This window comes from Triticum urartu, chromosome 2A, assembly GCF_056163025.1.
Source record: "Triticum urartu cultivar PI428250 chromosome 2A, HENAU_Tu73, whole genome shotgun sequence".
Taxonomy (NCBI): Eukaryota; Viridiplantae; Streptophyta; class Magnoliopsida; order Poales; family Poaceae; genus Triticum; species Triticum urartu.
In genome coordinates this window covers 179,455,882-179,468,971 of record NC_141874.1, presented here as the reverse complement: position 1 = coordinate 179,468,971, position 13,090 = coordinate 179,455,882, and the positions used below count along the sequence as shown (strand labels likewise).

Here is a 13,090-nt window from a genome sequence, read left to right as displayed (position 1 = left end):
GCAGGGAGGCGATGCGACAGAACACCCAGGACCCTGCCATATCAGCGTGTCACCCATCCGCGGGATCACCAGTGCCAGGAGCCTGTTGACTCCCGATCCAGTCTTCCCAAAATTGTCATTGCCAGCCCGCCGCCTGCCGCCGCTCCTCTGCTGGCTCGAGTGAACGGAGCCAATTGGTGGAACGAAGAGATGGGCGGCGGCGGGTGAGGCGATGGTGCGGGCGTCATACAAGGGGTCCCGGGTCATCTCCGCCACCACGCACGCTGATGCCGCCGTGCGCCGCGACCAGATCCTCGCCGGCCGCGCATCCTTCGCCGACCTTGCCGTGCTCCACGACCAGATCCTCGCCGGCCACGCTTCCTTTGCCGACTTCGCCGTGCAGCAACCTGAGTGCTCCTCCACCCGCCGCGGCGGCGACCTACGCTGCTACTTCTTTCCGCGAGTCCGAGAGTTTCTCACGTATGTCCGGATACGGATGAGCATATACTCAAATATTGACCGTGGATGGTCATGCCGATAGGCGACGACGATTGACGAGTAATTGCTCCCTGATCCCCTCCATCTCAGAGTTGCCAACATCCTCTGTGTCACCACTCACCAAATGCCACCGCGTCATCCAGGTTTGCTGTATGTATATGTTGAACCAGCCTGAGAGTTTGATTACTAATCTATATCTGCTTTTGTTATGGGCAGTGCTACTCTTGAATTTACTAATTTCTGCATGGTGCATGGCGATTTGGCAGGTGCCTTCAAATTTTTTTAGAGCAAGAGTTCATGACACAAGCGTATAATGTCTGATGATTTCCTGTATACACGGATGATGTGAAGTAATATTTCCCCCTTTCACCTTTTTGTATGGCACAATAGTAGGTGAGTATCCTTCCATACAAGTCACTTTTTTTGGCCTAAATATAGTAACCACAACCCGTGAACTCAGTGTTTTTCATATTACAATGTGATAATTACGGTAATTCTCAGATTACAGGAAGCATGATGTTGCATTATATAATACATTCTCTGAAATAACAACACATGAACTCTTTAATGTAGTGGCTCTGAGCTTCACCAAAGAGCAGGCAAACTATTTGGATGCTACTAAATATTACAGTATGGACAATGCAAATCCATCCCAAATTGTATAGCTTGATAATATACATAAATAATTAACTTTTTATGTTTTTTGTTGTCTAGGCGACTGGTGGCAAGTTCTGAGGGCTGATAAGAGGGATGCAGAGAACATCTACGTGTACAGGATCATGGGCGTATTTGAAGTTGACCAACAAGGAGAACAAATATGTCCTACGTCGAGATGAAACGCATAGTGCTGGATCAGTTGGATCAGTCAGTTAGAATCATGGTCTTAATATTCCAGTACACCTGCTTCTTCTGTTAGCGTTTCTGTTTGCTCTATTTTTCAAGGTTAATCGTTGTTATTTCAGCAATCAAACTTCCAAATGTCATCTCCTTACTTTAGCAATAAAAACATATTTTTAATTCCTTCGTGCCTACTTGTCAATTTTTTCATGGCGCGATTTATCTTGCTGTTGACTAGATGTAAAGTATAACCTGCCAAATCATCAATTCTTTTTTTTTGAGATCACATGCATGTGAGTCCATCAACCATGTAATCTTGAACTAGATGGATCCTTAGTTCCTGAACTTTGAAGTTGATGGATCCTTCGTTCTTCGGTTGGATAGTAAATGAATGGACTGACAAGTCAACAAAGCTGATGCATACTTGGTATATGAAGTCTAATGCTATTACCAATACATGGGCTGAATAATATATGTATAAATCCGTTGACTGAAACTTCAATTAGTCCAACACCCCTGCTTGCAACAATACGGTTACAATCCCCATAAAAAGCGATACTATTATAATTAACTATTTTCTGTTACCTCATCACTGAAACTTGCAGGTGTTCGATCTTAAGATCCCCGACTCTACTACAAGGAAGAAAATAATTATGCAAACCTAACTATATGAAGAAAGTAATTATGCCCGACTCTATTTGCAGAAGGTTGGACTCTACTACATTGAAAGAAGAAATATTATATGAAGTTCCAAAGTTACTTTGTTATTTGTGAAAGTTGGATGCATCTCAACTCTGTTGCTTTGCTGCAGGATGATGAAGAGGAAAAGGGCAAGGGGAGGAGCTCAAGGAAACAAAGAGGGGTGGAATAAGGAATAACGGCAAAGTAAGGCGTCACGCTGAATTAGATGCATGCTGATGTATCTTTTTTTTACGTGCCTCTTCTCTATAGAAACATAAGGTCAGCTTCAATATGAAGTTTTCTGCTCACGGTGCACATAATTCCAGTTTATATGAGAAAAATTTGCATGTATATTTTGGCCTAAAGTTTATAGTTCACTTTTCTCTTTGGAGTGAATTGAGCTTAAACCTTCTGTTGGTAAGAGAGAAGGAGCATATTGAAGTTAGTTTATGGGACTCCTGAAGTGCCTCTCCCCAGGTATCAGTCTGAGGTCTCACAAAACTTGAAATATATGGAAAGTTATGTTGTGCTACCTATAAGTTATAGCTTGATTTTTTCATAGAAAAATATTTTGCTGAAGAAACAACAATGTGTAGTTTCAGGTCGTGTCTTCCTTTGTTTCATGGTTGTTTGAACTTAGTGGCATCGCTTGCTCTTGTCGGCCTTCATTATATTGATGTATTATTCTCTTCTTAATAAATTTATATACACGCAGTTCTCTTGTATGTTCTCGGAAAATAAGGAAACGAGTTTTTGCTACATTCAAGCATTGCATTTTAAAGTAAAGTTTCAGCCATTATTTGTTAGTAGAAATCCAGTGATCTATATGCAAACAATCTCTCTGTTATTAGTAATCTTATGGGACATCTTGATATTTCATAGCTATTTGTATGTTTCACTTGGTAGCAAGTACCATTATACTGCTTGAGAAGACCAAAGCATGGGAGATTGTGGTTTCAAATCAGAGAATTGTGGTTTTGAAGTTGTTGGCAAAAGGTAATTCATATAGGCCAAGACGTTCTCAATATGCCGCATCGGGAACGTCTACGAAGAGATTAACCATCTAAAGACTTGGCTACCTGGTTTTATTTTAAAAGAAGTTGTGTGTGAGGCAAAAAGAGCAATACATTTGTGCATGAACTAACAGTGTTGGTAAGAATTTAGGTGAATACCCTGATCTTGTTAGTTAGCTGTTTGTAACTAACATCATACACTCTTTTAATGATGATCAATAGATTGTTGTTTCCATCAAAAGACAAAATATTCCAAGAATGGCACGTTGTTTATAAATTTTCGGTTCACTGAAGGGTGAGCGAGGTCGGAGGACACGAGGGTGTATTATTCTGGGGTGGTGTCGGAGGATGCAGGGAGCAAACTGCCGCACTTAGAGCACCCAGGGCCCACCCCCTCCCCCACTTTGTGCCCCTTGCCAGGACCCAAGAAAGTAGAAAAAGGTCGGCTGTCCCTCAAACTCATTCCATATATGGAGAAGAAATGAGGTTGTTCAGGCAGTCTGCTACATCAGACGCGGCTCACGTCAGATCCAGTTTTTCTTTCTTTATTATCTCTCCATCCCAACCAATAATATGCATGTGATCCATAATTTGGGGGACCTGACCGCATGGGTAGACAAATGAGGTTCAAAGTGGACACGTCCAGACATTGTTCGGATGTGTCAGCTGACATACAAGGGGTGGGTCATATTTTCCCAGTCCAATTATAGATGTTTTTATCCGTTTAGTATGAGAGGTTAGGATAAATCAAATCATAACTTCTTAACGATACGTGCGTTGCACGTGCACGCTTACTAGTAGGTTTAAAAAAGGGTCCCGATAACTGCTACACGTGTGGTGTATTGGGTAGTTGTGCCACACGCCTCGTGTGGCATGGACAGCAACCAGCCCACACATCTATGTGTGGACAAAACAACTAATGCTCACACACATTTTTTTCCCTTCTGAACCCTCTCACACGTGTGCGTGTGGGCGAAGTTGATAACGCCCACACGCCCGTATGTCAGGCCTCGTACCCTTCGGGTCCCGCACGCGACGCGTGACGCCCACCGCGCGCCCGCAGTTGCCATGGTCCAGACCCTCGTCCATGTTCGTTTATCTGCAGTTGCCATGTCGCTGAACTACAGTTGCCATGTCGGACAACTGCGGTTGCCATGGTTGCTCAACTGCAGTTGCCATGTATGGTCTGATCTAATGTAGTTGCCATGATTTCATAACTTTAGGAGTTGCCACATACTAACACTAGACGGTTGAGAGAGTTGTCATGTGCTCACAAGCATGCTAGGGCAGTTGCCATGTAAAAAGGAAGAGTTGCCATCTGCTTACGTGCACGTTAGGGCAGTTGCCATGTACGTGCACGTTGGGGCAGTTGCCATGTACCATACAAAAACACATGGCAACTCGGTAAAAGACAGTTGCCATCTGCTTACGTGCACACTAGGCAGTTGCCGTGTACCCTGCAAAAACACATGGCAACTCGGGTAAAAAAAGAGAGTTGCCACCTGCTTATAAAGCACACTAAAGACAGTTGCCATGTGCGCTGCAAAAACACATGGCAACTAGCAGCTTACGTATAGGAGAGAAGACGGGCGTGTGGGCGAGATGGCAAATGTCCACACACCAGCCCTTATGCGTGACTGAAAACTGGTGTGTGGGTGAACTGCTAAACGCCCACACACCGGCCCCTCCATATGGTAAAACGGATGTGTGGGCGAACTATGTCACACACCACACACACGCCTTGTCCTACGTGGTATAGAAAATCAGCCAGATTGTGTCAAGATTCGTGCATATAGTACTGGACGATGATGGATGCGTGTGGTCGAGATGATCAACGCTCACACGTGTGGGTGTTAACATTTCTGTTAAAAAATGCGATCAACATTGGGAAAAGGTGAATACATTTTCAAACGCAAATATATTTCAAGTTTGTGAACATTTTTTAAAACCCTATGTTTTCCAAATATTGAACATTTTTTGAAAAATGTGAACAATTTATAAATATTTAGAACAATTAATTTTCTAAATTCAAGTTTATTGACAAGCTCAAATAGTTTGTGAAAATTAAAAAAATCAAATTTTTGAACATCATTTGAAAAATTAAACCATTTTTTAAATGCAAATATTTTTTCAGAATTAAGAAGATTTCTTGAAAAAAGGCTAACATCTTTTGAAGATTCCCAAACAAACTATGAAAAAGGGAATTTTTATGAAATTCCTGAAAAAAAATTAAAAACACAAGAATTTTTTGAAATTCGTGAACATTTTTTGAATTTACGTTTTTTTAAATTCGAAACATTATTTGAATATCTTGAGCAATTTTTAAAAGGGAATATTTTTGTAATCTGTAACCATTTTAGAACATCCAAACATTTAAAAAAGGGAAACTTTTGAAAAAGAAAACAGTAAAAGAAAAACCATTGAAAAAAAGGACAGGAACCCCCAAAACCAGTCAGGAACCTTCTGATAGGTTCCCTAAAACCGAATAGTGTAGTACCTTATCTATCTACGCAAAATGGGCCAACCCGTCACTCGGCCACTCGCCTAGCACCGGCAGTTTGTCGCATTATGCGGCAAATAGAAAATTTGTCAGGCTGACCCACAAAAATATGTGCTCCTTCGACTAGGATTTTTAGGCCTTCTTTGATTCAACAGAATTTAATAGGATTTTTGGCGTTGAATCTAGCTTTTGTATGCAAAAACACCAAATGTCACATATAAAGTAGCACAAATACATTAAAAATACCCTTGCAAAAATTTAAAAACACATCCAAAACTTTGAGGGCATCAAAATCTCGCTCCTCCTTCATGCATCTACGACATGTCGGGCCAAAGCTCGTTGCTGCCTTTAGGCCTCCGTTACAACGAAGCAAACATGTTTAAACCCAGGAGCTTGTAGAAGCAATGACCAGAAAGTTGTCGATGTAGACCAGAAGACGCGTGCAGACATGATCTGCGTAGTAGATCGCTGCCTGGGTGAAGAAAATGATAAAGAGAGCTTATAGAATACCCCAATTCCGGCTAGACGAGGTCGGGGAACCCTAATCTCATATGCTTCCTGATGAGGCTAGCCAACCTTCCTGGTTAGAACTAGAGTTGGAGTAAGACATACATCCACATTGTTTGCTCCATACGAAGACACGATCGAGAAAGCCTGCAAAAAAGAAAAACTCGGAGAACAAATCTAGGGACACACCATCTTCCACACGCCTCCCGACGACACGAAGAAACATCATTAGAATGAGGGCGAGGCGAGAATACTTTATTCCATGCCAACGGCGACACCATCATCTCGCCACCATAGAATGGAAAAACGCTAAATTTATTTTGAGTCCAACCACCACCAGACCAAAGCCCTAGGGTCCCCGCCTCCTCCCGACACCAAAGCTACAGACGAAGGGAGATGGGGTCCTTGGATTCGCCGGGGAGTAGGGTAGATTAGCCGCCGCCTGTCACCTAGGTTGGGGAGCGGGAGACTGAAAAATATTGTATTCACGACCCGTATGTGGCCCAAGGTGGACAAGAAAGTATTTTTATATTGGTTGTTTTGTTTTTCATGTGCTACCAAACTCCTACATGCCTCCTTTGATTCTAATTCCTACATGACTCCTTTGATTCGTAGAAATTTCATGATTTTTGGAGGAATTGGATATTTAGGAATTTTTCTATACTGGTTGTTTGATTCACAAGATTGGAATCCTTGGGAATTTTTCCTTGGGGTTCATCTACATTCCATCCACTTAAACTTCTTGTGAAATTATTTTGTTTTTTCCTGGCTATCAAGTTTTTTTTCATCTAAAAACACGTACAACTCCTTTGATTGAAATGATTTTTGGAATATTTTTTCATCCACTCAAACCTCCTGATATCAAACCATGACAGGTGCAATTATATTGACAAGAGGAAGACCGCATTATATATAGGAGTAAACTTTCCATCCACTCATTTATCTTGATAGCAAATGTAACGGGTACGCTTCAATTGCCAGGACGGATGTACAACGCAAAATCATATCGGAAGTCAAAATTATAACAATCGAAGGTCTGGCACGAGGGATCCAGATTTTGAGCAAAATAGCTTTAGGGAAATAGAAGGCCAGATGCACGGCCAACAAATGGACGGAGAAGCAGACAAAATCTAACTTTGCTTCAACAGATCGATGCACACCAATAACAACCAAACTTTTACAAGCATGGCACCATATGAGGTTAGCTTTAAATACATCCAGATACATCAGATCAACAAATACTTCGATGGGGAAGATACTAACAGGCCTTTAAAATTTAATAACAGAGAAGAAATATGTACAGAACTCCATATTGAAATTACCTTGTAAGCTTTTCTGCATAAGTAAAAGCTTTGGTCAAACCAAGGATTTCATAGCAGAGTTCGCAGTGAAACTAAGACACTGATGCGATGTGCCACCCAGCTCCAGCCGGCGCACACTCACCCGATGTCAGCTAGAGACATTGGACACAGCCGATGGTTATAAGGAATTCAAGTCATGGATAATCTCAATGGTGCATGACCAGCCAACAAAAGCAAACATATTGTTTGTTCATCTCAGAATAGCAAATGCAAGATACCTGTTTTTGCTGTCAGGGTCATGATTGCTGCCTCTAAAAGTCTAATTTCTGCTGCATCCTTGCAATTTTCGTAACTGGTTACCAGAACATCACTACCCTCACGACGGACCCCCAAAAATCTCAAGTGCATGAAGCTACAAAGCCAAGATAGAGCCTACTATGGGTGATGTCGTTTATGCTTTGAATACACTATTGGTGGTAGAAATGTTGAATTTAATGATACAAAGTGTCAAATAAATTAATCAAAAAGGATATTGATGAGAAATGAGAATATGGAACTGGTAAAATATCTTTAGTATTTCTAACATAGAGGCGACTAACTAACTACTACTCCCTCGGTCCCTCCGTCCCATAATATAAGATCGTTTTGCAAGCTATTTATATTATGGGACAGAGGGGGTAGTTATCAAGGCTGGAGTAAACTTATGGCCCTCAGAGCTCTCTTTTCACAGTTGAAAAGAACCAAATTTCGTGTGTTCTTTCTTTTAGGGACAACTGACGATCTGAAAGCTTTAGCTTTAATAAATCATACATTGGATCAGAGTTAAGTAAAAACCTATAAACCTTTACCCAAAAAAGAATCTATCAATGTGCTGCTGTCGTCATATTGCCTCTTTCCCAAAATATATGTTTTGTTATAAGTCAAATTATTTGAAGTTTGGCCAAGCTTATAGAAAAACATGGACATCTATTAAAAATCAAATAAATACACTAAAAAATATTTCATAGTATATCTACTGATATTTATTTGGTATTGTAGATGTTTATATTTTTCTCTACAAACTTTTACTTGGACAAAATTTCACCGCACAAGGTTTCATAGTAACACAGTTATGTGGAAGCCCGAAGATAGCCATGTAAGATTTCAGCAGAAATCATGCTTCGACATTTAAATCACATACTGTAATCACTAATCAGCAACACTAGCTATAACTGCTGCATGAATCAGAAAAATGAGAGAGATGAAAGGGCAAATGAAAGACAATATTCATTGTTTCAAGGTTACAAGGAGATAAACGAATCTATTATCCAGTAAGCTGATAATAGTTAGTAATTCATGATTAGAAACGTGCATTTGGAATTGAAGTTATTTAGTAACAAGAACACGTCTTGTCTCCAGAGTCCCTGGATCCTCTCTTATCTTACTATACACTCTATGCATAAAGGGGTGTTCCCGAACCAGGCCACATCTCCAACATCAGTGAATTTACAGGAAATCATACAACAAAACAGCATATGAATGTACCGGATGACATTGGTTTTGGGTTGCCTAGGTCATGTATGGGCCTCGAGGCAGAGGGAGAGGTCGATGCGCGCGCGCTCGCACTGGGAGCGCTTGAGCGCGGTGCCGGAGCTGCCGCAGAGCGTGCGCACGGCGTCGGTCTCGCCGGGGCAGCACATGCTCACCACGCACTCGGCCAGGGCCCGGTTGAGGTGCCGGCACAGCACCTCGGGCTGCAGCGGGCCGCGGGCGGCACGGCGGTGGCACTCCGCGAGAGCCCGATGGGTCGAGGCGCAGGGCCCCGGGACGGGCACGGCCGCAGATTCGGCCTCGGGTTGTTGTCTCCCGCGGCCGCCGCCACTGCTCCTGCTCATGGAATCGGGGGAGATCGGCGCTTCCGCCCCACCTTTGATCGCCCCTCCGCTCCTGGATTTGTTGGTGGTCTGCCTGGTCAGAAACGACCGCCGTCCCGCCGGTTAGGGCATCTCCAGCAGCCGCGCCCCAGGAAGGCCTTTCCAAGCGTTTTTTTCACGCTGATACCGAAAAATCGGTCCAGTCGCGTCCTTAAGAACCCGATTTTCGCCGGCCTGGGCCGAAAACAGCGCCGGTGGACTCAGGCCGAACCCGGCGCGCTGGGGGGCGTCCGGGGGCGCCGGACGAACTGTTTTGGCGCGAAAAAGCCGCGGGCCCGCCGCGTCAGCGACACGGCTCTCTTCTCGGCCCTTCGTCGTTCTCATCGCCTCGTTTCCCGCGGCGAATCAATACCAAAGCTGCCGCGCTGCCGCGTCGGTCAGCCTGCGCCATTGATGCCTCACGGGCGGCGCAGTGAAGGCCGGATGACGCGCGTCCCTCGCCCTCCCTCGCCCGCCACGCGTACACACGGCGGGCACGCGTACGGGCGGCGCCTCGGTCTATATAAGACGCGCCCCAGCGAGCTCGGTGATCTCACACTCTCTCGCCGTCGTCGTTCCCCTTCTCCTCTCTCTCGCCGTCTCCAGTTCATCACCCATGGCCGAGCGCTTCCCAGGCGATGGCGCGGTGGCGAACGGCTTCGGCCGCCGCCATCTTCACGAGGACGAGGCTCGCCTCCTTTACGAGGCCGAGTACCCGGTCCCGCCGGACATGCGGGTGCCCGGGGCGTGGAGGATCAGCGCCGGCGGCGTGCCGGTGCCCCCGGTATCCACCGGCGCGGCGCGGCGTGCGGAGATCGCACGCATCTGCTCGAACCTGCCGCGTGCGGCGAGGGAGGGGCCACGGTACGTCCCCGACAGCCCGCTCTGGGACCCTTATTTCCGCCGCCGTCAGCCCAGCAACTCGAGGCCACCAACGGCGTAGAGCCCTCCGGCAGGCTCAACGCCGCCGGCCGACGTCGGTGGTGGGGCGTGCCCGGGCGCACGTTGGAGGCCGTCCTTGAGTACATCGAGGGCGGCAACACGCCGCGCCTCGAGTACCCCGCCCCCCTTCCTTCTCACGCCGCCGGGGAAGCTCCTGGACCCCGAGGCGCATGGAGACCGGGGGGTCCTCCTCCTCGTCCGGCGGCTCGCCCTGCCTCCGCCCCGTCAAGCCGGAGCCCCAGGGCACGCCGGTCAGCGCACGCACCCGCAGCTCCAGCGTCCGCATCGGCGCCAACGCCTCCCCACCCACTGGCCGCTTCGTCCTCGTCGAGCCCAAACCGGAGCCCGGCCTCCCCGCGGAGTACGAGGAGATAGCCCGGCGCGGCTTCTCCGACGAGGACGCCCTGCGGTGGGCGCGGGACGACTACCTCCGCGACGAGATGGTCCGGCAGCGCCGGGCCCTGGAGGAGATTGCCGCCCGCAAGCGTGGGCGCGAGGACGAGCACGGCGTCGTGGTCCTCGACAGCGACGACGACGACGACGACGACGCCCCCGGACCGTCCAACCCGCCGCGCCAACCGGGGGAGGGATGCAGCAGGGACGGCAGAGGCGTAGGCGGGGGCGACGACGACGACGACGGTGACTACACGCGGTTCTACAGCCTCCTCGGCATGTAGAACCGCGTGGGCGGGCGGCGAGGCGGGCGGCGAGGGAGACGGCGGGGGTAGCCCGCGGTAGTTTTTTTTTCCTTTTTTGTAAAATATGTTTAAGTTTGAACGAACTCGCCGATGTTTGCGTTAAATTTGAGTCGTTTTTGCGCCGTATTTGACTTTTTTGACTAACCGTGGGCGCCGCGACTGGGGAGCATCACGCCTCCAGTGTGCGGTTTAGCGCCGGTGCGCCCCAGGGGGCGATTTTTTGCTCCTCCTGGGGGGGCCAACGGCTGGAGATGCCCTTAGCGGTCACCCGAGTTGCTGGGTCGGCCCATGAGCTCCCCTAGACGCTCACTGTATGTCGGCCCAACGAGTTTCTAAGTTTCAAGACACAGCAGTGTTTTTTCTTTAAAAAAATAAACACATTGTTAACATGTTTTTTTCTCCTTTTGCAGGTATACAAACATATTTCATGATTAAGTACAACGGATCAAAAAGCTGAAATGATCGTCATCAAGGTGCTCATCTTCTCTAACTTCGTCTTTCCCATGCTATCACTTTTAGAACTTCGCTTCTCGATGCCTTGCCTCTAGCGGTAAAGATATACGAGTCTCAAATATAGAGTATCAGTTACACCAATTTTTTGACAACAAATATATTTCATTGTTAAGTACAAAAAATCAAAAAATTGAAATAAACGACATCAGAGTGTTCAAATGCTATGTTCTCCAATTTCATATTTCACAACTATCACTTCTAGATGCCTTGCCTTCTGCGATGAAAGTACACGAGTCTCAAACATAAAGTGTTAGTTACATCAATTTTTTTAACAAGAACAGATTTCACGGTTAAGTATAATGAATAAAAAAACTTAAATAAATGTCATCAAAGTGCTCAATTGCTATTTTCTCCTACATCATTTTTTCTATACTATCACTTCTTGATGCCATGCCTCTAGCGATGAAAGTACATGAAACTGATTTTTACCGGCAACACTAAACATAAAACTATTAAAAAGAGACGGTATAAGTGTTTGACCCTAAGAGGTGAGAACCTAAGTAAGTGTTCTGAACACACGATAACCGAAGGCATGCCTCTTCCTAGTCGAGCATCGCTTACAGTTCTTCAGTATATTTTTGTTTGAAAGAGAGGGAGTCCCAAATAGTTCTTTCGCATGGCCAAGTCTTATCGAGGAACTCATATTGCATCCTAATGCGCTAGGAGGATGAAGATAATAATGCCTACACCATGTGATACTCAATCGTCTGTATTAGATTAAAAAAATTCAATGCTTTTGTGCATATTTGACTTAAACACCCTGGAAAACATCGTCTATCCAAGATGCTCCCACCCTTGGAAGATTGCTGCCACCTATTCTTCTCATGCCCCAATTCCAAAGCCGTCTAGAACAATGTAGGCATAGTGCCTCCGGCCTCCTTTGATTTTGAAAGTGCATCTATGCCCCCAAAGTATGTTTTGGTATTGATGACGAACAATTAAATGATTATTGTGTTCTATAGGTGTGATAACATGCTGTAGTCCTACGAGCAAAGGTTGTCGAGCATTGGCAGGCCTCCAAAAGGACAATAAATAAAGCTAGGATTCCCAGAGGTTATCGTGTAACCTTTTTTATTGAATCATTGGGATCTCACACTAGTATGAAGGCCATGATTAAATAAGAGACTTTCTCATTTACTTGGTAAAACTAGCATAATGCAAGTGCATTACAGTACCGCAAAAATAATTTAGTTGTATTGGTTTAGTGGTATAAAATAACCATACACTTGCAATATTGTGGAGAAGAAACTCAATCAAGCAACCAACGCTACACATGTGTAGTTGCGGTAGCCATGGGAGCACCATTACATGATATGATTTTTTTAAGTTGGAGGGGTCTAGTGGGTTCTAAATGTATTAGAGAGATTGGGGTGAAGTGTGGACTGAACTTGAAAGCACATTTTGCCCCTAATGAGGATTTTGATGTTAATGATGTCTACTAAGTTACAAAGCTTCCTAGAAATGATGAGCTATGATGGATGGGGTCTTGGGGGAGGGGCATTAATAAGAGTGTACTTTGCTGGTTGTATGTGCCTATTAGTAGGTAATCGTGGCATCTACATAAGACTGATGAAAACACCACATGTGAACACCAACATTGCAATGTGTAACAACATCACAACGACCCACCACGCATCGCATACAACCTGCTCCAAGTAAGACCATACCGACAAAAGAAACTACCCATTCATAATTAAATGCCAGTTAAGCTCAGGTGAAATGCACAATG

General features: G+C 45.4%; 1 protein-coding gene across 1 annotated transcript; it reads right to left on the bottom strand.

Annotated features, from left to right (window-relative positions):
- Nucleotides 1–8,557: 8,557 nt before the first annotated feature.
- LOC125541351 (cytochrome C oxidase biogenesis Cmc1-like protein) lies at nucleotides 8,558–9,338 on the bottom strand. Its single transcript, XM_048704789.2, has one exon. It carries the CDS (start codon nucleotides 9,188–9,190, stop codon nucleotides 8,870–8,872), a length of 321 nt encoding a protein of 106 aa, XP_048560746.1. The 5' UTR covers nucleotides 9,191–9,338; the 3' UTR covers nucleotides 8,558–8,869.
- Nucleotides 9,339–13,090: the final 3,752 nt, after the last annotated feature.